The sequence below is a fragment of the Nannobrachium achirus genome (genome assembly GCF_963921795.1).
Source record: "Nannobrachium achirus genome assembly, chromosome: 8".
Classification (NCBI taxonomy): Eukaryota; Metazoa; Chordata; class Actinopteri; order Myctophiformes; family Myctophidae; genus Nannobrachium; species Nannobrachium achirus.
Window position 1 is genome coordinate 30,786,674 of NC_137817.1, and position 26,596 is coordinate 30,813,269.

At 39.4% G+C, this 26,596-nt stretch overlaps 2 protein-coding genes across 2 annotated transcripts; both read right to left on the reverse strand.

Moving 5' to 3' along the window:
- Positions 1-3,530: 3,530 nt before the first annotated feature.
- On the reverse strand, positions 3,531-9,328 carry LOC308290049 (zona pellucida-like domain-containing protein 1; the record flags this gene model as incomplete). Its single annotated transcript, XM_080731825.1, has 9 exons — positions 3,531-3,673; positions 4,854-4,965; positions 5,571-5,739; positions 6,041-6,121; positions 6,475-6,572; positions 6,799-6,871; positions 7,529-7,713; positions 8,263-8,480; positions 9,232-9,328. The coding sequence occupies 9 exons, from the start codon at positions 9,326-9,328 to the stop codon at positions 3,531-3,533; spliced, it is 1,176 nt and encodes a 391-aa protein (XP_080587951.1).
- A 4,898-nt stretch (positions 9,329-14,226) lies between these two features.
- On the reverse strand, positions 14,227-21,239 carry LOC308290430 (zona pellucida-like domain-containing protein 1; the record flags this gene model as incomplete). Its single annotated transcript, XM_080732262.1, has 10 exons — positions 14,227-14,402; positions 14,625-14,654; positions 16,721-16,823; positions 18,520-18,691; positions 18,912-18,992; positions 19,362-19,459; positions 19,600-19,672; positions 20,155-20,336; positions 20,656-20,876; positions 21,101-21,239. 10 exons carry the CDS (start codon positions 21,237-21,239, stop codon positions 14,227-14,229), a joined length of 1,275 nt encoding a protein of 424 aa, XP_080588388.1.
- Between the last annotated feature and the right edge of the window lie 5,357 nt (positions 21,240-26,596).

The following is a 26,596-nucleotide window of genomic DNA, read 5'->3' on the forward strand; positions in this document are numbered from 1 at the left end:
CCCACAGGTTGAGAACCACTGCTTTAAGGGACCCTCATGGGAATGTTTTACACTATAACACAAACACTCAGTCAGGATGTTACTTTGCATGCATGATGTCCTCCAGATCAGTGGTTCCCAAACTTTTTTGCTCAAGACCCAAAAGAGAAATCAAACGTTTGCACGGGACCCAAACTGGTGAAAACAGCAGATCTACAAGCACACATCGTGTCGCTTCACGCCACGTTGTGAGCTTGTAGATCAGCTATTTTCACTACTTCTTAAACATTTATTTCTAATTTATGGAATGTCTTAGTTTTTTATTTTATTTATTAATGATATTACTTAGAAAAATCATTGCATTTTTGGTAATATGTTTTAAAAATGTTTGAAATGATAATAATTAGAAACAAAATATAGGAAACAAAATTAAGGGACCCATAAAAATGTGTCTGCGACCCACAAATGGGTCCCGAACCAATGCTTGGGAACCAGTGCTCCAGATGTTGTATACATATGCAAAGAGAGTAGTGACAGAGAAGCAACAACAGAGTCCCAGCCCCGCCTCACTTCTATTCCTCCAGGCTATTACCATTTTAGAGGTCCCACCATCTGTATCTAAAGGTTAATGTCCAAACCATTAGAGAGAATCAGAGCACGCACTTATCCTTGTTGTTTTAATTAAATTAGAGAGAACCCTTATATAACAGGGGGAGATTTATCTAACTATACAATTACTCCAACCATAACCATAATGGAGAGACACCTTGCAGCTCATCTTATTTCATCCCTAATATTTTAAAGTAGGTCATTTCGACACACATAGCTAGCTAGTCATGGTCTTGTCCGTTTAACTCCATGGGAAGTAATGATTCGATTACTTGGCTGGGAAAATTGCCACTCCTTTCCTTGGTTTAGGGGAAGACATGTCACTTCCCTTTGGGTCATGCAGAATGCATCTGTAGATCTGCTTTTGTCAGCATGTAACACTGTTGTACAATGAAATAAAATGATAGGGTAAGTGATTTTCTTTGGTTAAAATAAGTGTTAAATATATAGCTCTATATTGTGATAGTACTCATTGCACAATAACAGGAGTCTCCATGTCTCTCCAGCAGCTCTTTATTAAACAGAAAGTGCATTTTTGGGTCAGGATACCAATTGTATCCAATCAGGATAGAGAACAGAGTCAGCACACTATATAGCAATGATTACAACCAGAATATAGTGCTTCAACCTTGTAACAAAAAACACATTTAGTTTTAACCCAAAAATATCACTTACCCTGTAACCTTTAAGCAATTGTTTTCCTTGACTAATCTGTAGCATGTTACCCACCACCCTGGACCCGCCCCAATTTGCTTACCAGTAAAACAAAGATCCACGGATGATGTCATAGCCACAACACTTGACACCACCCTCACCCACCTGGAGAAGAGGAACTCTTATATGAGGATGCTGTTCATACACAGTTCAGTATTCATCACCATGACTCCACACCAAGCTCCGGGACCTGGGAATCAACGTCAGCAGCCTGTGCAGCTGGATCATGATCCTCCAGTCAAGTTGACACCAGCTGGTGGGGATGGGATGGGCTCCAATGTCGAGGAGCTTCAACCCAATGATTTTACTCTCTTATAATGGGGTGTAACAATAAAGTATATGGAATATTGAAATTGTGTCTAAACTAAATTGACTGAAGAGACAATTTTCAGAGAAAACATATTTTTTAAAGAGATTATTAGGGTGGGGGCAGTGTTTCAGGAGGTACTGTTGCCATCTGCTAACCGTCTCGGTGGGCTAACCCTGGCTCCATGCTTAAGTGTCCTTGAGCAAGACACTGAACCCCTGAGCAGGATGGTGCCCGGCATGATTGTCTCCACCATAATGTGTGAATGTGTGTATGAATATGTGAATGTATTTACCATACTGTACCATTATGAAGGGACTAATTGGAAGGTTAGTCCAAATGTACTTCTGATTTATTCCCTTGTTTGTGATCATATTTGCAGACAGACTGGTGTTTGAAAATGCAGTCATAATGTACATTTCCATACACCAAGCTTTTTGCAAAAACCTTAGTGGCATTATGGAAAGTTACTTTCAAGGCCCAAAAAGGTAAAGGACCATCATTGAAAATGGTGATTAGGTACCCTCTAGTGGAGAGTAAAAAAACATCACCTTTCATGGACCAGCACTTTTTTCTTTTCTTTCTTTTTTGTACTTATGGTTTCATGCAGTTAGTCTATATTCCTCCTTTAAGAATAGTTGAATAAATGGTCTGCCACCGCTGAATTTCAATTACTTTCCATTCAATTACCGAAAGGAATCAAAACCAACATAATTCCTCTAATAGGAAACATCTAATTTGTAATATTTGCACTTGTGAAATGTGTGAGGTGGGATAGTCTGAATATTGATATTATGGAGTTAGGTAGTGTATATTGCAGGTGAAAGTCTATTGATGAATAGAATAGATATGAATAGACATAACTTATTCCATCCATAACCTGCCAGCTTTAATAATTATAATGCATGCAGACATGAACGGAAACAACTGCAACCATTCATTCTTGACAAATATACAATGTCTCTCTCATAACAGTTAATTGCCACAATAATATAATTATACATTATTGCACATAATGTTTAATATAATGAAAATACCCCTGAGTTATCTTAAAAGTCAGAATGTGCTCATCTCAGACTTGGATACATCGGTTCAAGTTCAAGTCAAGTCAAATGAGCAGACCAAATATGCAGAATCTCTGCAAATAAATAAACAAACGTACCCACTTTCTTCTTGACATATGGTTATATGTTTTTTTGGTTTGTACAACTTTGTGCCTTATGTGAGGTACAGAATATTGGGTAATGGCCCACAAAAGCTTTCACCTAGAATTTAATTATACAACATGCAACAACTAAACAAAGAAAATGTACAGTAACATTCAAGTGAGCAAGCGCTGGGTTCAACAAAAGTCTATACTGTCCTTCAAAACAGCAAAGCAAATCTATGACTTTTAGTCAGTAGCCTAGTTGATAAGCTAATGGTAGTCTGCTGTCTGCTTCACCTGTGCTCATGGTTCATACACAGAAGTGCAGGCTTTTTCTATTACATATACAAGAGAAAAACATGAGCACCTGAAATACTCCTGAAATACTCACACACAGACAAGCCAACTTAGTTTTAGATGAAAGCAGTCATTTAGATTATGTAGCCATATTTTCTCTCCTTGGCTATCTTGTCTGAATTTGTAATGTAATGTCTGTCTTTCTTTCTTTTTTTCTTTCTTTCTTTCTTTCTTTCTTTCTTTCTTTCTTTCTTTCTTTCTTTTCTTATTTTTCTATATCAGGTATTTCATAAGTGGAATATTCAAACTTCATGTTCAAGCGGTGAAAAGGTTTGGCTTTCCAAAAATGAGAACCAATGAAAACAACAAAAAATGAGAGAGAGAAAAAAACTAAACAAAACATACATTCATACCTCCACCAGTATGGGAATGTGGCCCTGTCAAAACTCATCATGATATTTCACATGTTAATTAATGCTAGCTTAGCCGCTTGAACTTTCGATAGAAGGCTGCAGCAAACAGTACTGCAACCAGCCCTATCAGACTGAGGACGGCAACTGCGATCCCCAGGCCGACCGCCAGACCAGTGCGATTAGCTTGTTCAGCAGACAGCTCGTCTTCTGCACACAAAGGAGAATGAGAACAAAAATGATACATCACACACATAGGGCAACAAAGCACCCAATGTCTTGTGAATACATTCACTAATAATTAAATTAAAAATACTGTTGTTTGGGGGGGGGGGAAATGCATGACTAAACAAGAAAAGGGCGCTCCACTGAGTGCAGATCTCTGCCAGGCCGGGTTGTCTTTTTCTACACAGATAAGCTACCCTGTGTCAGTTGTCGGGTACAGCCGCCAGGGCACGAGGAAGATGGGGGGGAAAGAGTTTGTACGACAGACTGCGTGTTTGTGAAAGCATAACAAACAGTGACTTTTGTGGAATTTGTGGTACCGCTGTTGTTTAGAGCACTGGTTCCAAACACTGGGTCAGGACCCGTTTGTGGGTCGCGAAAACATTTTTATGGGTCCCTTTATTTTTTGTTTCCTACATTTAGTTTTTAATTATTAGGAAGTAGTGAAAATAGACGATCTACAAGCTCACAACGTGGTGCGAAGCGACGCATTGTGAGCTTGTAGATCTGCTATTTTCACTAGTTTGGGTCCTGGGCAAACGTATAATTCCTCTTTTGGGTGTAGGGCTAAAAAGTTTGGGAACCACTGGTCTAGAGGCCCCTTGATGTGTGATAAAAACTAAAATGAGTTTGTAAAATATTTGCAAAACGGGCCCCTCCTGCAAATTTTGAAATGCCACTCATAGCCAATCATAATGGAATCTGAAAAACCTGATTGATAAAACCTGAAAGTGCGCATGCAATGTTTCACACCGATTGGTCCAGTGGTTCCTGATTAACTGCTCACAGACACACGCACAGACGGGCGGCTGTTCAAACGGACAGGAGCGAAAACATACGTAGTCTATGGCCTTCGTCTATCCGGCCTAGCAGAGACAATAATCAAATAATAAAGAAAATAATACACTCTTGATTTGATGCAAAACAGACTTACCGATATGATTTTGGTTTCCACCGGCTAGAAGAAAGAAATGTGAGAAATATGTCAATATCCATGATTGGTTTTGAGTTAATGGAAATATTTTTTTAATATATTTGATTATTTCAATTTTTATTTAGAGAAAGTGAGAAAAGGTGTGAGGAGACAGACATAGACAGAATGGAAGATGTGGAGGTAGATTTATGTAGATATGTATACATGCTGATCGACTGGTGGGAGACATACTGTTCTCTGCCTGGGTTGCAATGGGTACCGTGAGTAAAGATGGCTCAGTGATACCATCGTGGATGACAGTGGTCTCAACATCCCTCCTTCTCCTCCCCCTGGGGGGACATTGCTGTGGAATTAGAGAGAAAGAGACAGATTGGTTCACAGTAAAATCCCCAGTGACATTTATTAGCACAATCTGAGTTAAATCAACACTGACTTGACTGTGTTATTAATAATAATAATAATAATAATAGCTTGGATTTATATAGCGCTTTTCTAGGTACCCAAAGCGCTTTACAACAGAAAGAAACAACAACTTTATTAGGATAAAACTTTAAAAACAACAAATACAAATACAACAATTATTGGTGTGAAATGTTTCGGCTCTCTGTGAGTGCGGTGTTCTAGGACTCAGGTGGCCCTATGCAAGATTATTTTAGGTGGCCCCCCACCGTCAGTGGAGGGCCACCTAAAATAATCTGCAGCAACAGATCGAAATGTTCTTTTTGGAGGCATATTGACTTGCTCATGAATCAAGGCAGCCAGGCCTAGAATATAGGGATTATGGGGAAGGAAGGGGGGAGGGCATATTATAATAATAACGCTAGTTTTTGGATAGGGAATACAGTACATGACATAATGTAACTTCTTCCTGTGATGTGGCCCCCGTATTGGTTGTGGCCCTAAGTGACCGCTTATATTGCTTGTGCCAGGAACCGGCCCTGGGCTTACCTTAAATGTTGCACAGGTAGTGCGCTCGCAGAGTCGGGTGATGCAGTGAAGGTAGTAGGTGGAGACCGTTTGGTTCTGCTGCTCGATGAATCGGAAAGCAGGGAAAAAGAAGCGGGCCCTCTGGCTGTCCCCGTTCTCCAACATGGTGGTCATCTGATCTACAGAGCACCTTTTGGAAAAAGGCGAACCTCACCTCAAGTGCTCATTTGCACATCACACAGATACAGAAAGTATATTAATGATTGAAAATAAGGGAGGTGAATTTAAGAATGAGGCTCCCCCGACTTGAGGTGGCTGTGTATATACTGCACAAAAAGTGGAAAGCCTGTATAGATGTGGAAGTATTTTGAATTAAATGTGGAATTCTGATGACCATCGGGCAGAAACCGCCATCAAGCCTTGATTAAGTGAGAGGAAAAGAGTTACTTTCGCGGAACAGTGATTGTATAAAACTGTGCTGTTTAACTTACGAGACAAAGAGATTGAAGAAGGTAGAATTGGTGGGTTGAGGAGAGACTGAAGCATAGCATCGGTCCAGCAGAACATGGTATCTGTGCAGAAAAAGTGAGGTCCACAGCACCGAGTCAGAGACTCCAGGTCACAGGTGGAGTCCTCTAATCAAAGTCTAGCACTAATTATTCAGTCGGACACTAACCAATGATATGTTGAAGTCTATGTATCAGTGTATGCATGTATTTTCGTACATACCTGTACATACGTGCTAGCATGTGCATGCATGTATTTACATACAATACAATATTTATAGATACATTTCATGCATTCATACAGAGACAGATACAAAGTATATACATGTAACATATACAGACATGCATGCAAAGTACATACAAATCAATTTTCCAGTGATCCTATGAAAATATAAATAACTGTGATAAAGGTTTCTTACTGGGATGTCAGATTTGAGGCTTGCACCTGTACGTAGATTTTAGTTCGCAGTTCAAGGCCCCGAGGTGGTATTATGAGGGGTGTAGTATAATTCCGATCCTGGCAAACAAAGAAGGGATGGCAATTAATATGGACGTAATTGAAATGCCCTCACAGATGTTCAACCTTCTAGGCTTAAAGTCGGCAGAACCTAATATCTGAGATGGGAGCACCGTTCCTCTTCATGGTACTTATACACGCTGGCATTTGCCAATTTGTGCAGCTCAGAAATCAGTGTGTCAGCGCGTGCATTTGAGATAGCGCCACTGTGAATGTGTTTGCTCACCCGGAACAAGGCCATGTTCAGAGTGCTGATGAAGCTCCCATTGTTGTCTTTCAAGGCAATGGAGGAGGCTGACCTGAGAGGTAAGAGAGAAGCAACGGTGAGCGAAGGTCCATACATAGCACACAAAAGAGTGATTTATTCTTAGTTGTGTGCCAGTGTCGCGTAACCAAGAATAAACCAAGCAAAACACTATGCATTCAATCTACACTATAAACCAAATCCATTATGAGTATCCTGTTCCCAGCGGCGGCTCCAGAGAATTGTGACTGGGGGGGCTATGGGGGGGGGGGGGGGGGGGGGGCTGGCTTTTTTAGAGCAGGGGCTAATTAATTTTGGCAACAAACAATAATGAATAGTTATAATATGACAAATTCGCTTAGGGTATGGATAACTGAACAGACCAGGTCATTGGCAGAAGCTTTTGTGAGGCTGAAGATGCTTTCCAATGATTTTATAGTATGGTTTACGTAGAAGTCAGTCAATTGTCTTTCACATATTCATATAAATTGTATTTATTTATTCCTTAAATATTTTTCATCACAATTGGGTTTGTGGAGTGGGGGGGCATAGGGGGGGCTAAAGCCCCCTCTACCCCACCCCCTGGAGCCTCCTCTGCCTGTTCCCAATAGGCGAGTAAAATATGTTGAGGAAGGATGATAGACATTTAATTTATGTATGCTTAAGGCATTAATATATGCATTAAGGCAACAAAAGAAACTGAAACACTTACACATCCACCTGGGTGTTGTTAATGAGGTACTCAAGTGGGTAGGCACAAGAGTAAAAGTACTTGAGCTCTGCATTGTAGGTGATCTTTCCAATGGTAGGATCCCAAGACCGGACCACTCCGCTCACGTTGACGGACTGGATATTGGAGAAGTCTGAGAATATCCCCTGGCCTGGAGCACTCGTGGTCTGAGAGAATGACAGCAACAGATTGTTAATGCACTTCTGGAATAGAGGGACAATAAAAAGACTGACACCAAGTGGACACTATGTGCAGTGATGTGCATCATACCTGCTTAACAACAGTACACATCACACATTAAATATGTGTAATTACATTTAAGTTCTTAACCACTTAAAACCCTATAGCCTAAACTTTGTTGACCAGGATCCCTCATGGCTCTTACACCTTGTTCTCCTCGCTGGAAAATCTACAAGCTTTATGTCACAGAATATTCAGTTCACCCCAAAATTACACTTTGTCATACAATTGTGTCGCTTGATGAAAAGTGAAAGTTGAAAAAAAAAGTTAAAAATAAAAAAGTTGAAAAAAAGTGAAAAAACTATTTTCAACTGAACAAGATGTGGTCTAATAATGGGGTGGCTCTGTGGATTCTATTCTATCAGTCTTCTGTGATGTCAATAATTCATCATGTTTGTTGAACGACACGGCCATCTAACAAAGTAACCCAAATTGGCAATGAGACATCTATACCCAGAATATAAATTCAGACTTACCATGAATTTACTGCCACAGGCATTTCCTTCTCTGATGGGGAAGCGAAATCTCAGCACCGCAGGAGCCACTGAAGTGTCCAGCGTTCCCTTGCAGCCCGGATCCATAATGTGGTTCAGCACCAGCAAGCTCTCATTGTACCCAGTGTAGACAGCTGGGCAGATTAGGATGGCCAGTTCAATGGTGTTGGTCCCACAGGCAACCGATATATCAGTATATTCTGGAGAGGATCAGACAATAATGTTACAATGGGAATGCATTCATGCATGATCATTTGCTATGCAAAATGACTTCTGGAGATCAACAGTCTCAGGATGGGAGACATTCAGGGGAGATAATTTCAATGAGTGAGTATTATATGGCATAATAATTATACTAATAACTAAACACAACTAACCCACACCCTGATGGTAAATAATAATACAAATTATTATATTCATAGATTAATAGATATATATTTAGTGAACATGTATGTATGTATGTATGTATGTATGTATGGTAGGTTGTGTGTGTGTGTGTGTGTGTGTGTGTGTGTGTGTGTGTGTGTGTGTGTGTGTGTGTGTGTGTGTGTGTGTGTGTGTGTGTGTGTGTGTGTGTGTGTGTGTGTGTGTGCATTTATTATTGACTATTAGTAGTGTAGTAGTAGTAGTAGTAGTAGTAGTAGTAGTAGTAGTAGTAGTATTGTTGTTGATGACATTCATGTGGACTTTTACAATTAATAAAATATGACTCAAGTTGATAACAGTCAGTCCAGCTTGGGTGTCTGATGTGATGTGATATGCTTCTAAAGTCCCCTATTTTAAGTAGTTTAACTTAGAACATAATAACATATAATACTGTATCTTAAATAAGGTCATTTACATTTAGCATCTGTGAAAACTATTCACAATCTTCATGCTGCAGCCATGCATAAATGCAAACAAGCAAGCTAAGCTTGAAAATCTGTTTTGAGAACAAATATGAGTCCTTACCTGGTTTCCTATAAAACATTCCGCAATCATTTAGAGTAAGGGCCTCTCGGCCCGCAATCCACAAGGAGGTCAGGATGAGGAAGCAGACTAAAGCCATCTCACCGAAATGGCCTCTGTGAAATGCTGAGGCAAAGATAAAAACAAGCATGCAAGTGGAAGATGAAAATCCAAAACAGTGTACAGCAAAACATCTGTAGATCCAGTGAGGTGCGTAGATGCTGAAGGTCCAAAGCAAGCTGTATAATCCGATGTTGTCAAACAATGAAAGTCTGCTATTAGTCTTATACTGTGTATGATACCTCAGTCAGGTGGGTTGTATCTTACCTCTTCAGTCTCTCAGTTCTGTTGAGGTGTGACCGCAACGCTCCGTCTTATATATGGCAAGCAGAACAGCTGTAAAGATGCAATGCTGTTTTAGGATTGGACGGAAACAAGGTCAATGCCACTTTGGTGGAGCTGCCCAGTTTGCTTAAACAATTCACTTTTGTGGTTGAGGCACCCTGGTACTTTCCTCGAGGCAAATGAGGAAACCCAACACAGTCACCTTCAAAGTTACATGGCTAAACAATGTCAAAGTGGCTTTGTGACATTGTGTGCGAAATGAACTCCTTTACATGCTAATATGAAACTTAATAAAGTAAGAAAGTGTATGGTTCATAGTCTACTGGGACTATGAGCACAATGAAAAAGGAGCTCCTGTTTCCCCATAGCTGTATAGGTTTAATGTGTCCTGCATGACCCTAATTTTGTATCAATTAGTGAAAAAGATCACATAGCATATTATAATTCAGCTGTTAGCGCAGCAAGATTTTTATTAATATAAAAATTAAAAAAAGTTTTAAGGACGTCTCTTGAGTCATTTAAGGACCAATTAATTATACATGTGTATGTGTTGTGAATATACATAATACTTGTGAATAAACATAATAACAATAACAAGAAAATAATATATAAGTGTAATAATAATATGAGAATTGTTCAAGACCACTGGAAAAACAAAGTTTATACATTACAGAAGAGCACATGGGTCATGTTTTATACAGTATAATTCTGTGATAATAATTATCACAGAATTGAAATTCTTGAAACATTAATACTAAATTTTTGGATATTTGTGTTAGTGAGTCAAAACACAAATTCCTATGTAAACAGATCATCCTCTATGTTCAAGTTGAGGGAAATGGGTGAAGGACATTGTAACCTGATCTTGTCAGGTGAGCCACCTGGGAAGGGAAGACATTTTCACTGATTAGGGTCAAATCAGAGTATCAGTGTTGCCCTTGCTCTTTTGTCAAAATGTATAAAACCATGAAGAGGATTACGGACACCGTATTTACATTGTCATAGTTATGACGTGTAGACTCAAAACAGACTGAGCCCTCCTGTCCTCTCACTTGATCATTTCTGAGTTTCTCAAACACTCCCCACATATCATATTTCAGGTCACTCAAAAGTACCTGCCTTCTTTTGGAACTTACAGTTGAACTTTGGTTGAATTATCAAGCCACTCCCCTACCCAATTCAATGATAATATAAAAGGCTGATGGTTTATTTTTCTGTTCAGGGAACAGTATAGCCAATAACACAGTATATTAAACAGATGCAAGTATTCGGGTAAAATAAATATTTTCTAAATTGTACAGTTGTGCGGGCTTGTCTGACATGTTTTATTTCATGGTCAGTTGAAATCAACACAACTATGTTTATTTAAGAAATGCAGCAACTGTTTAAAGTATATTTTATTGTTTGAATTTCATTCAAATAAAAATAAGGGATAGGTTTATATCATTTTGTATATCATATTGTTTCAGCTATGGCAGTTTGGAAAAGATAGGGTTTGGCATAGCAAATTGTTCACAAAGGTAACCCTAACCCTATATGTATTTAAAATGACCCAAGCATTGTGACCCAGTCTTCATCATGGTCATTGTCAGCAGTAGCCTACTAGCTTAGTAAGCTTACACACCTGTATTGTGAGTTGAGTGGGAGGATGGTTCTCTATCAGTGTGCAAGCCTATTGGTTTAAAAAAACAAATAAGGAAATGATGCATCATAAGGGCAAGGAGCATAAGGGAAGGAAAGAGAGATGAGTGGAAGGGTGGGCAAACCTAACTGTCAAAAAGTAGATAGATCTAGCTACCATCTCAAGGCGTACATAATCCTTTCCATGCGTAAACATGACAAATAAAGAAAGTGAACAGGGATGGTTGTAATACTATACCATACTAGTCCACAAAAGCACTTTAACTTCACCACTGTCTTAGTTGGTGTGGTCTCTGCACTTAAACCCTACAGTAGACCTCAGTCCCTCAGGGCTCTGTAGCCATTGGTCCACTCCTTTTTTCCCTCTACAAAATCTCATCTGCAAAAATAGTTAATCTACCTGTTAGCCTTTGTTTAGCTATAGCTGTGTTAGCATTGTGGTTTGAAATCAGCAGGGGTCACATTTTGTCTGAGAATTTATTATCATTTAATTTAAGTTACATGATCTTACCTGGAAAAGTACTACAAAAATAGTGTTTTGGACAAATAATTTACTTTCTTACCTCAACGTTTTTGTTTGTCTGAATGCACCTGTGTGACAATCACCAAGTTGAATCAGGGAGGAAGTTGAAAGTATCATCACGACTCCTAGGCTACTATCGGTGTGTGTGTGTGTGTGTGTGTGTGTGTGTGTGTGTGTGTGTGTGTGTGTGTGTGCAGGTTTGGACTAAACCATGGCCAGGTATGCTGTAGGTAGGCTATTAAACCCAATATTCGATCAAGTTCATCATTCCCTTAATTCTGTGTAAATCAGTATAAAATATTTGTTTTAAAAAATCTGACATCTTTTGTTTATTAACTCCACATCTGAAGCAAACTTTTTATGAAACAACACAAACTCTGTCAAGGCCTTTCATTACTCATTCATCAGTTTTAATATAATTCACATAAAGCAAAAGATAATTCAAGTCAAGACTTCCATGATATAGCCGCTACACCTTACAGTATAATTTCACACTATTATTGTTCAGTATAATAGCAGATGTGAGTCACAGTCTCACAGAGCTCCAAGTGCGAAACAAGTCATCCTTCAATGGTCCTGGTTAAAATAAAAAAACATCTTACTGGATTATAATGTTTGTGTTTTAGTTTATGTAAAATATTCTTCATTTAATGGTGTCACAGTACTCAAAAGAATGTATTTGTTCAATGTAACAGATCCTGTTCCAAACAACAGATTGCAAGTATACTGAGGTATTCAATAGTACTTTCTATGAGGACCTACAGTAGGCCAGCTTTAACAAAGACGATAACACGTCACTTTAAAATAGAAAATCACCTACACACCTACCATGGCAGTGCCCGACTGGCATGATGTGACAGGAGTCACAGGACATGGGTAACAGGTAGGTCTACAATGCCAAACTAGAAAGATGCAATTGGAAATTGCAAGTGTGGTTGCTGTGACACGAGTCACACTTAAATATCTCTGTATCTGTCAGTCCATGTCCCTATTTGAGCGTGTGTGCTAAACCATTCAGTCCTTGTCCCTTTTATGCCCATATATGGCAATCCCTGATGTCATTAATATTAATATTTTGGAATGCCCAATTGCCCATACATGAACATATTGTGTCAGTCTCATGTGGTCTATGATGTCAGACATCTATGATGTCAGTCATCCCCATATTTGGGAAAAGTATATTTTTTAATTGTGTGTGTCTCTCTCTCCATATAAGGAGCTGACTATCATCACCTGGATCTCCATATATGAAGATCACGACACTGACCTTATCAAACCCTTGATAGCCATACATGGAGACGACTGGATCATCACTTAGATCTCCATACAATGAGCTGGCCTACATCTGACATCACGAACTGCAGATATGGATATAGCTCCATACTGTATATGTATATGGATATGGATATATATAAGTCAATGGGAAAAGTTTATTCACGAATACATTAATATCAATTAAACTACAACTTTTCTCTACAGAAAATGATTCCCCAGACTCCCGATGAAGCTGGTCGATTTGAAATATGGCGCAAGTATGTGGCGTAAAACATGTGGGAGGAGTAGCGTGCCAAACTTTTGGTCACTCTTGAATAATAACGTCGGACAAGTACTATAGTGTGTTGCCCTGTTAGGGCAACCACTAATGAATGCAGAATACAAACGTACTGTAACACACACATACATCCCTTTCACTGGTTATGCGTACTTGAAGTAACCTACTTGAAGGACACATGCAAACAAACACCTAATAAAAGCAAGCATACATTTATAAAAACGTTGTTTACAATGTTTAAAAAATGCAATAGATATAGTATAATGAGTAAAAAGTAAAAAATAAAACAGAGTATTTACAAAAGTCAATACACATGGTGAATACCACTCATGTAAATAGACAGTTTATTACATGCATGGCACATGTAAACACACAGAACTCATTTAGGCCAGTCAATCTGAGGTTTGACCCAAAAGAAATTGCAATAGTAATGGTTCAAGGTTTTTTTATGATCCTTAGGGTCATCCCAAAAAGATGTTAAAGGTTTCCCATCATATTCTTAGTGGATCAAGGTAAATTCAGGGGGTTCAAGTTTGGGTCCCTTCTCTTACTATTCAGGAAAAATATACCCCACAAAAAAAATCTTCTTTAAGTAGCATGTGAGGGGTCTAACTAGGGGGTTTTCATGATTCTGAATCCATTGCAAGCATTTGTTTTGCACGAAAAACATTCCTCGGGGTAAAAATGGACCCCACAAAAGACCCCTCACATACTAATTAAAGAAGATTTTTGGGGGGTATTTTTCCTGTATATTAAAAGGGACCCAAACTTGAACGATTGAACCCCCTGAATTTACCTTGATCCACTAAGAATATAATGGGAAACTTTTAACATGTTTTTTTGGATGACCCTAAGGACCATAAAAAACCCTGAATGATTACTAATATTCTTTTGGGTCAGGCTCCTTTTTAGCTTAGATTGACTGGCCTAATTCTGTTCATTTGAAGGTGGGATTCCAGGATCCTGAGGATGTGACTGTGGGTAGGCGGGCCTTGTGGAGCAGGCGGACTGACAGCAGGAAGAAACTGATACTGAGACCACTGAGGACGACCACACCCGAGAGCAGCGCACTGGTCACTGGGTTCATTGGCAGGGAGGCATTACTAGATGAAGCTGAAGGATAACACAAACAAACACAGAAATGTAACAACTATGCAATCTTTGATATGGCCTAATAGCTACTGTATTATAGACGTCTTTCCAAAAAGGTGTGTGTGCGGTGTGTGCGGGGTGCGCGTGTGTGTGTGTGTGTGTGTGTGTGTGAGCGAATGACTTAATGAGCCCAATTCACTCCATACCTGGAGGTTGGTTAACAATTTGTTAAAGATAGCTTACCAAGTTGTGAGTTGTTGGCTGGTGTTTCATCTGTAAATATTAAGACAGCGTTCATTAAAATGATTTTGACAAAGTACTTAATAAGGCATAAATATAAAAATATAGATAGGTCATACTTCCTTATATTCACAGCCACCTGGGAGACAAATAGCATTGCAAAGGAGAATCGTCTCAACCTTTCTTTCATTTCTCTTTTATCTTTTTTAGGTGGATGGGGGCTTAACACAAACAAGCATTAGCTACCTCTTTTCTTTAAAAGTATTCCCATTTAATGGGATTGTATATGCACTGCTCTGACTGCTGAATGCAGTGCACTTCCATCCCATGTACAGATTTAGAACTAAGGGAGGAAACGCTGCATGGATCAGGTGTCTCCCTGGACAGGTGTTCTTTGGTGTGACAGGTACGTATACAGAAACACAAACCAAGAGGTGCTGCTTTGTTGCCCACAAGTCGCACAAACTGCAGACCAACAAGGACAAAAATCCAAGGCACTTCAAGTGACCCTGTGGATCCTGTTGAAGACCTTTGCCCTATTTTTGTCTATCCCTAAACTTCTTTGCCTTTTTTACTATTTAGAAGTACATTTTAAAATGGTTTAACAAGCCATCAATCAAGACGTTGTGGGCTTGTACATTGGCTATTTAAAGTATTTTAAAATGTTTTTCAAAATTGTAAAATAAGGCAAAGAAGTTTAGGGGTAAGGCACGGACAAAAACAGGGCCCATGGTGTCAAAACGCGTCGGTCATTTCAGTTGCCTTGCTCAACTCCTTATCCCATTAAATAAGAATTCAGTGAAATTGCAACCCTACATGCTAAATATATTCTCCCATCACATGTGTAGTCTACACTATGCCAACACTAAGTCACTGTCTGAGCATAAGGACTACATTATTTCAGGAAAGTGTTGATTATATTACTAGAGTGACTATTTTCATATTTATTATAATAATTTCAGTTTCAGTTAACAAGCAGATAGTAGCTGAATTCAAAGCACACAGCTTATAACATCTTCTGGTAGCTTTTTCTAGCAGTTAACTGTGTGGGATGTAGCTTGATTGAGCATGCTAATTGAAGAGTTTTACGTTTTAATTAATCATCCATTAAAGGGGCACTCCACCACTTTTCAACCTATGTTCATATAATTGATCCTCACTCAAAAATAGCTTTTCTTTTTTTTTTTTTTTTTTTTTTTTCAGAGGAGGGCTGTGGGCAGGTCAGAAACCCATAGTCTTGTGACATCATCGATTGTCAATCCAGCTTATAGAAACTGCAGGCTTTCTATTCCTGAAAAGTTGCAATTTTAAAGTGGAAGCCATTGTTCTCGCGATAATAAAAATCTATTTTTATTTTCTTCAAAAATATTGATAATTTCTTTTTTTTTTGGAAAAGGATGATGTCACAAGACTATGGATTCTGAACTTCCCACAGCTCTCCTAGGAGACTTGGACTAAGTAGAAAAAAATTGTGATATTTTATCATGACCATTAGTGAGGACCTATTATATGAAGACAGGTTGAAAAGTGGTGAACTACTCCTTTAAGTATTTATCATTGGTTTTAATGTAAAAAGGGGTGCCTTTTTGTGGGTGCACACAGCAAACAATGTCAACTCAAAGTTTCAAAGTACCGTTGCCCATTAGATAACTTGCTAGCTAGATATTCACCAGATGGCACATTTCACATTGAATGTATTTGCCAAATTAATGGATTCATTGGGGAAATTAATCAGGCATTATCCCTGCGCTTAGCCTGTGATGTCACAGTGATATGTCAGGGGAACCACAGTGTCAGGCGCGTGACTGACAGAGATACGGACAAGATGTGCCGGTTTCCATAGTTAACTGCAACCTACGGTCGCAATAAAACATATTTTTTGGGGGAGGGGAATATCCTTTGAAATATATATAGTTTTAAATGTAGGAAGATAAATTTAGATTTTTTTTTCCGTGACCCAGAAAAGATTGTCTGTGTCCCACAGATGGATCTCGACCCACTGTTTGGGAAACAGTGACCTAGAGGATCAGCTTGATTCTAGCAGACCCCAGCCAGGCAGAATTTATGGAAAATGGGTGTTGCTGTGGGCCACTACTCACCACTCCTGGTGATGATGGGTCCAGCAGAGATGATGGCCTCTTCAGATGCTGGCCTAGAATCTGGCTTCTGCTCCACATCTCGCCTACGGCGTCGACCGCAAATCTAGCAAATGCATTTTCAGACTTTAAAAAGCACCTTTCATTGTAGGACATGCATAGTAGTGTTCTATGGTGATGACATACTGATACTGTGACTTCAAATGACATCATAATGTATACATTCTGTCTGTAATCAAAACTCAGGTATGGATGGGCCGATTTTCATGGAACTTTTGATTGATCATAAGCTGTCCAGGAAAGATGAAGATCACAGGAAAAGGTCATCTATGGTTGAAATGGTATTCATCTTATTCCTGTCTGACAACCAAATCTCACGATACCTCAGAGACAGAAATGATACCTGTTGCTGTTTAGGAGCCAAAATAAAATTATGTACTGTGCACATCGAAAAGCAAGTGATTGTAAAACAATCTGTGATATCTATATTTCTGCACCGATTATATGACAAAGGTCGCAATCGTTCATAAATAGAGTTTGTTCATGAGCTGGTCCAGCCAGCAACATTCACTGCCATGTATTTCAATCGAACTTCCGGTGCGAGTTTTGCCACCCATGAGTGTCATGACGCATCCTCCAGCTGTGCCATGGCATTGGTCCGAAGGTTCATTAGTCCGAAGGTTCATTAGTCCGAATCTGTTAAGAATACTATGCCTTACTCTAACCCTAACCCTAACCCTAACCTCAGTAACCCTAACTAAATTCGGACTAATGAACCATCTGACTTATGGGCAGTCCCCTCCTCCAGCACCCAGCGCTTCTTTTCCTTTCATTTGTTCCTAGACTAGGGAGGAATTGAAAAGATATTGAATGAAGCAGCACACAACAGAGAGAAACTCCATGGCGCCTAGGGATGGGTATCGTCGGAGATACTTTTAATGGTATATCGATTGCATGACGTCGATACTATCGGGTATCGGTTCACGTGAAAATGAACGATACCTCGTTTCGATACTCTGGAACACACCCCTGGCCGGTCGCATCTGTAACAGTTGGGCTACTGAGAGTTTAATGACTGCTTTAGTAGGCGACACTCGTTACTGTGGAAAATAGCCGACAATAGCCTATAATGTTTATTATTAGGATGTTTATCCAATGTCTATACTCTCCGCTCCGCCACACTGTGTGATCATCATCATCACCTCTGCTCTGCTAGAGCAGTTAAACTTAAATAAAAAGTATTGAAAATGGTATCGAAAAGGGTATCATATCGATTCCCAGGTATCGAAAAAGGTATCGTATCGATTCAAAGGTGAACGATACCCATCCCTAGGCACCCCCTGTAAAAGGCAAAGGCGGCACCCTGGAGAAGGCCAGGAATAAGGTGAATACAGTATCTTGACAGTGGCAAACTGTCATGGCTGAGTTACACACTCTACTGCAGTGGTATTGAACTAGATTAGCCACCATTGTAAAATCAATTGAAGTACAGGGTCACAAGACTGTGTCAACAGAAATTAACGAAAATGTTCATGGTGAATTGTTTGACTGTTTATATCCAATAGGCTGTGGTAACTTATTCGGGCCTGCTTCATACTGCATTAATGCATTTTGATGTTTTCTGTGCCAGTCCTTTATAGAGCACAGGCTTAGATTTTGATATTAAGAAAATAGGAAATAGATACAGTATTTCAGTATGTTCTGCAAGGGCCATTGAAGCATGAAGGCCATTGAACCATGAAGTCATAGTGTCATTTGCAGGAGCCATGCATTGTAGAGACACTTGAAGAATCTATACTTACTGGCATGAGCATGATGCAGTCATCCACCCGGCAAAGCTTGGTGACGCAGTGCAAGAACACCGTAGACATCTTCTGATGTCGGTGTTTAACAAAACGGAAAACCTCAAAGGCAAAGCGACCCATCTGACTGTTCCCATTTTCAAAAACGGTTGTCTGTGGGTCTTTGTGGCAGCTGTTTCAAAAGAGCACACACATTCATATTATACATAATACATATAAACATGCATACACTACGTGCACAGACATGGAGACTACACTATGTTTAAATGTCCATTTGAGAAACTTTCCAGCCTTGTGATAAGCCTTTTAGAGGTTCAGTGTATGTCTGGTGAATAGGCAATGGGGCACTTTTGCTTTTTACCCAGGCATTATTTGAGAAAAAGACAGATTACCCAAAGAAAAGGTCATAACGCAGTTCATCATTTGGATTCCCTGAGGGGGTTGTGTAACAGTAGTCCATCAAGATATTCCATCTATGGAGAGACAAAACTGTAAGGCCTTGACAGAGGATAGAGATCTAGCTACACAAGGAATAGTACTGATCTGTCATTCTCTGCTGTGGCCTGGCGCCTTCACACAGTATAATAACATAATGACAGAATGAATGAAAAGAAAACCGTAGAGGCTGGATGCTGAATTGGAAGAGATGATGATTGAAAAGATAATATTGCAAACATTGATTAAATGATGTTGAATGCTCACTAGGTTGTACTGACATAGTGCATGACATTAAAACTATGTAATGCATACAGGTCAACATGCTCTACGAGTAGGTGACTAATGGTTAACCATCTCTTAGGACATTCAGCAATACCATGGATAATTAATATAATATGTCATACCGTTTATCTAGGTTTGTGGCTTTGACAGCTGCAAACACTCTGGTTTTTAAAGCTAACCCTGCCATTGGGATTGAGAGAGGCTGGTAGTATGTTGAGTCCTGTGCAAAAAGACAGAATCATAAAAAGCACAAAATCAAATGCTATATATTTGGATATTATCTTTTTATGTGACACAATATAGCTGCCACGGTCACTGTATTTATTATTCTTTTCACACCAAACCTCATTTCATACTCACATTGTATAAGATCATACTAAGAGTGCTCACAAATGTACCATTGCTTTCCTTCACAGATATTGCAGCAGATGAGCTATGAAAAGATAGTGTATTCACATCATTACACAGTAATACACAGAATGAATACATCATATTAAATGATTTATGATTAGGCTACTTTTGAAGAATATATATGCATTTGAGCTATAAAAGGGAGCTGCCAGTAATTGCGAAAGACAACATTTATTATCGTACTATTGTCCAAAAAGAACAAAAGAAAAGATGTGAAGAACCACCTGGATTTCATCTGAAAAGTTTCTTTTTCAGATGAAAGGCTTTGGGAAAATGTCTGTTTATTTTCTATTTTTTGGTTGTAGAAACTTATACATATTCTAATCTATATTAAAAATATAATGGAAACTTGATTTTGTCAATGACACCTCAGTATTTTAGAAATATAATGGCCAACAAAGTATATGAGCAAAAATAATATGAATGGTTAATTAAATAATTGAGCTGAACACGAATTTGTAAAAGGTTAAGTTCACCGTAGAACACTTAATGGATGGAACTTACGATGCCAACTGTGAGTTGTTGACCAGGTACTCTAGAGGGTAACTGCAGCTGAATTTATAAAGCAGTCCAGGCAGGTAGCTAATAATGGCTGGCGGGTCAGGAGTGTCAATATAGCCAGAGATATTCCCAATCTGTACAAGAGACATGTTCCCATAGGCATTGGCCCCATAGGCCGTGGTTACCTGTGGAGAAAACAACAATATACACAACTATCAAATGTTTACTTAAAACGATTCTACATTGGTCACTGTTTAAAAAAACAGGTATAGTCTGATACAAATCATTGCAATATCACTGAGGCCTTACAGAAGCCCTTCAACCCCAGAGTAAAGTGTCATTGTCAAACATGTTTCTATCTAAGCAAAATATCTCAGATGCAATATAAATTTGGCTAATGAATTTGGCTTAAAACTGTAATTTTCCGAGAGAATGCATCAGTTTTATTTCAATTAGTATCTCCATTGAAAAGGCCCTCTTCATATATGCGTGGCCCTTCCTTACCACCAGAGTGTTCCCGCAGAACTCAAGTGTATTGAGGCTGATGCTGAACAGCACTGCTGTGGGGAAAGTGTTGTTGTTGACAAATCCCCTGCAGTGGCCATCGCCATGCCGACCATTTAATGCCAGGTCTGCATCGGTGTATCCAGAAAACAACACTGGACAGAAGTTGATCTTCAAGGTAATGGTTTGAACCCCACAGTACACACTAATGTCCCGCTCCGCTGGAGAGATAGAGAAGGGCAAGGACAGTGTGTAGAAAATATAGAAAGTGAGTGGACCATACTGAAATAGAAGTTCAAAAAAGAAGTGGAAATAAAAAAGCAAGAAGTTTAGATTTTCCAATAGAGAATGACATTTTGGATCCAAAGTCATAATAAAAGGAGAGAGAATGACAGGTATGACATTTACACTATTACATATAGCTATTTATTTTGAGTTTTCTCACCAGGAAATCTGCTGTGGTAGTTGGCATCGCAGTTGTATCCATTGAATTGCGTGAAGACTGATGCAATCTTACTCATCATTAGGAAAATAAAGAACATTTGCTTCATTTCAGCACTTGTGAGAGGCTTACTTACTGTCATCTTCAGAATGTTAACATTGCATCAACCACTTTCCTCAGGTTACAGCATGGATCTGACACTTATCTCAAGATTAGATATTCAAAAGATCATTGCACTGCCTTCTGGTTTCTTTCTAAACGATTGTGAATCGAATCCCGTATCCAAGTAACGCAGCCCTTCCTTCCAAACTAATCTGTCAAATCTTGTTCCCTCTACACGATTTTAGTTTATCCCCTCTCTTGTCATGTTAGCCCCAAACCTCAACTGCTCCACCCCTTTTAAACTAAGATGCCCCCTCTTTGCAGCTCATTGCCCCACTCCCTTTTCTCTGTTACTATCACACTCCCCTTTTCCATCTTTCTTCACTCAATTTCTGCCTCATCCAACAAAACACCAAAGCAATTGATTCGAATCCCTCTCATCCCAAATACCTGGTTTATGACGAGTGAAACATTTTGTCACTACATCATGTACAGTAGTTTGAAGGCATGAAATGCCCAAAAAGGGAAGTTGTGTGTGTGTGTGTGTGTGTGTGTGTGTGTGTGTGTGTGTGTGTGTGTGTGTGTGTGTGTGTGTGTGTGTGTGTGCGTGCGCGCGCGCGCGCGCGCGTGCGTGCGTGCGTGCGTGCGTGTGTGTGTCTATGTGGGAAAGACAGAGGAGCTCATTATCCAAAAAACCCTGTACTACAGAACATGGGAAACTCCATCAGATCTGAATGGCCTGGACAAATCTTTTCACAGTGGCCAGAAACTTGAGCGGACTCAGAGGGTTCCCACTCATCTCTCCTCGGTCTGATCTCTGTCTGTCAAACAACACAAACAGCGGGGCCTCAGCAGGGGGGCCAAGTCCAGGAATTAAGCTGTCAACGGCTTCTACAGAGAGTGAGCTGCGGCCTACATTCACATGAACATAAAAGTCAACTGTGGTCTGATGCAGGGCTGTGTGTGGGTAATTTTGGTGCACAAGGCATCACTTAGAGAAAGGGTATTCTATGGCATATATAATGTGATAGTCTTATAGTGACTAGAATTGTAATATCTTTACAAGACCATAACCCTAACATTTAGGTACACACAGAGCTAAAAACACAACTACGCTATTTGGAACTTTATTACTGTTTAGAAACAGATACATAATTTACTTCTTGTTGGAAGCGCTACCCATTTGTTGTCGTTTGGATCATTGATTGTGCCTTTAAAGGACAATACCTGTGGTCTTGGACATAACTGATTTCCATTTTCTAAAGCAGACTGTTTGGTGTTATAGGAAATCAGTGTTTTTCCAGTCATTTTTATTAAAGTATGAAAATAAAACTACTGTTGCATTTTAATGCAATTTATTTGAAATATTGTTGGTCTTTTGGGTGAACAAAATAAAATCAGAATTAGTTTTGTTTGTCATGTCACAGTTGACAGGTGTTTTTGTGGGCGCTAGGCCTACATCGTTTTGTTGAATTATGTGAGAAGAAAGAAGATAGAGGTACAGTAGAGTGCATGGGAGCAAAGGGAAAGAGAAAACAAGTTAAATGGAACAAATAAAGATATACTTATATACAGAGTGTACCGGTATATAGTGTATGTGAAAGCAGATATGTACATGACATTTAGAACGTTAGCATCATATGCAGGTGTGTCATGTTATTTTGAACCATTGCAGGTGAAGTAAAAAAAGAAAGTAGCAGCAGGTAATATTTCTTAAAGGTGCTATTTAAAGACCGGTTTGTGCAGCATGGAAAGGTACACACACACACACACACACACACACACACACACACACACACACACACACACACACACACACACACACACACACACACACACACACACACACACACACACACACACACACACACACACACACACACACAAAACAAACATCTTTCAAAACATCCTTCCAAAACCACCTCAGGCTTCATGCCCTATTCAACAGTATGATATAGCCGGGTATAGAAACTGTTCAGAAATCGGGTGTTCAGGCATTTAATACTGCGATAGAGCTTGCCTGGCCGTTCTTTTTGCAGGTGGTACAGTTCACATATCAGGATGTGACACAGCCTGTCAGGACACTTTTGATGGAGCTGTTGTAGAAGAGCCTGCGGATGCTAACTTCTTCAGAAGACGGATCCAGTACAGCCACTGTTGAGCATTTTTTACCGCTTGTGTATGTGGCCCACTCTGACGCTTTCCACAGCAATGCCATCAATGAAGATACTGTAGGTGTGTGCTCTCTCCTCTGCCTCCTGCAGTCCACGATCATCTCCTTGGCTTCGTTGATATTGAGAGTGAGGTTGTTCTCCTCTCCTGGCACCAGAGTGCAAGTGAATTGATCTCGTCACTTGGACTTGTCATTGCTTATTATCACTGTTGTGTTGTCAGCATATTTGACTATGACATTGGAGCTGTGCATTGCTGTGAAGTCTGGTGTACAGCGAGTAGAGGAGAGGGCTCAGCATGCAACCCTGGGGGGCTCCTGTGCTAAGAGTCAGGGGGTCTGATTTAAAATAACTTCCTGAAGAGATTGATTTTCAACAATTTCATTGGCTGAAGAGATGGTTCCCCATTGGAAGGAAATACAAGCCATTGAGCTCCTTGAGGAAGGCAATCTCAGATATCGCTCCTCAGTAATTGTGTATCCCTGCAAACAGCAAACAAAACAACTGATCTCGTTCAGTGAATGAAACTAAGATCTTGTTCTCTGAATGAAGGAGGCGGTCTCTCACTCAGTGACTGTGTATTCATTCGAACGAAGGAACGAAGGAACGAACGAAGGAACGAACGTGCCTGTTTTTGTGCATTGAACGATGAATATGGCCACACCTGTGAGTAGACAATGACATGTTTGGTCATGGTGGTATGGTTGTTTAAACCACATGAACCCTAGCATCCCTATTCTGAGGCAAACATTTGGAGCTTGAGATTTAGTGTAGATAGAAAAAGGGAGCAGAGCCCTGGGGGACCCTGGTCAACTAAGTATGTAGGTAGAGTTTAAAAGAAAAGGCCAAAGAGCTGTGTAGAAATACATTTTGAGTGAAAGACCCAAAGAAGAGCAAACTGTTTAATTTTACTTTTTTTTTACTAGAATTTCTAAAGCTGCAATACTTTCAGTATTTCTCAGCTACACAAGTTTCACTTTTACAGGAAACTATATAAATGTTTGTAGCACTGTTTTTAGTCTTGTGTGTGGGCTCTTTAATACACCTACAGTTATATCTGTGTACAGCATGTGCATAATCATGAACACATATGCACTTGTTTGTTTGTTTTCTTTGACCTGATTATTAAATTGTTTTGTTCATCGCGATTGATATGGGGTGTCTTCAACAAACACGCTTTTATGCGTCACTGCATTATAAGGAGTCTTCCAGGCCTCACGTGTCACCTGCTCTAGATGGAACTTAATGGTCACAGCTAGTGACAAAGCCCTGAGTAAACAACAGGCTGAGCAGCCTGCTATTCATCACACACATCTAGTCCTCTGATGAGGCAGGGCTGGCTGAAACCAATATGAAGACAAGTGCCATTCAGTGCAAACAGGATCAAATGGCCATGTACACAAGAAATGAATACATATATAGTCAAACCTGTTACCAACAAGCTTATTTTACAAATCCCACCAGTAAATGACCTACTTGTCCAATTCATAGTGGTTCCACTTCTTTACTGTCTTTCAGTCACATTATTTAGGAACTGCTCAGTCTCAGAAGGGTGTGTGTGTGTGTGTGTGTGTGTGTGTGTGTGTGTGTGTGTGTGTGTGTGTGTGTGTGTGTATGACCAATATTGACTGTGAATAAGCTCATGATGTGTTGATTCTGTACAGTCTGGACTTGGATTTACACACTGATACATGTTGTTTTCAAGCATGTTGGGACATCAGAAGCAACTGAAAATATTTGGGTCTCTTGTAATGTATTTTATAAAATGTGGACTCAAATAAAGAAATTGAAATTGATGTGTGTGTGTGTGTGTGTGTGTGTGTGTGTGTGTGTGTGTGTGCGCGTGCCGTGCGTGCGTGCGTGCGTGTGTGTGTGTGTGTGTGTGTGGACAGGGAATTACTACTTTGTGGGGACCTCATGTCCCCATGTGCAAAGATAGTACAATCGGAGGAAAAAAACCTGTGTGTGCGAGCATGTGTGTGCGTGCGCACCGTAAACTGTGATTTTTTTATGTTAAGTATCCATTGCTCAATTTACCTCTGCTAATGTTGCATGAATATGAAAACCAAAGAAGCAAGAGCAGTTGGAAAGGTAAAATACTTAATGAGGAATAATTTTGTAAGTACACTTGTGTGAAACAACACTTTCACTAGCAACTTAGATAAACCTCAGCCAACTTAATAATTCTTTGTCCCCATATATTAAATCAATCTCTATGATTCATAAAGAAATTCTAAACACAATTCTCCTTAATGGCCATCCCTTCAGTTGCCCTACTGTTGGTAGGGCTGGGTGATATGCCCAAAATATCAAGTTACAATATTGTTTTGACTTGTGATGGTATATATCTTTAAATGTTTGAATCTATATGTTTTTACTTGTGATATAGGCCTATATTTCTTTATATATTTATCTTGGGATACAAATTACAATTGGCATGGTAATATTTAATTTAAAGTGACTTATTTTTTTTCTTTTTACACAGCTGCAAAGACAGTATAAAACAGTATAAAACAGTATAAAAATCTAAACTTGCATTGTTTGGTTTCGGAATGTATACGATGATGGTATACCTTCTGACACTACCTGTTGGTTTATGTTCATATACAGTCAAATCTATGTGCATAATGAATCTATCAATTTGTAACTCTGAGAGTGTAACCATATTATAATGTAACCATACGGTTCGATTTGTCAAGGTCAGGGTTAAATTAATACTGATGATTTTACAGTGGCAACTTCCATGAGTCATGACGGCCACACGCACTTTAGTTAGATCTTCCCCCAGATAGTAGGCTACTGTCGCCATCTGATCAAACTTAAGCGACCGGTCCCAACAGACATGCAAATAATGCAATCTATGCTTCATCGCAAAACCCGTGAGAGTGCGAGTGTAGTTTGATACTCCGGGGTTAATATGGCAGGAAAGTCAAACCCTTCATCAAAGGCTGTGCTGTGATTTGATCTCCACTGAGTAATGTTTTCAAAGGCTATAGAACTCTTACACTATTGCATTAGGGAAAAGTACTTCTCTTTTTTTATAGTTTTTAAGCTTCATTTATTTCAAATAATTTTAAAGAAACAGTGTTCGAATATTTACATAGGCCTATTAAGAAGAAGCCATTTTTCTATTGTACTGTAAAAACGAAAATATGTTTGCCGAGGTTTGTTGACCTATTGTCTTGTAAGAAACCTGCTAAAATTCCCAGGTGAGACGAGAAAACAA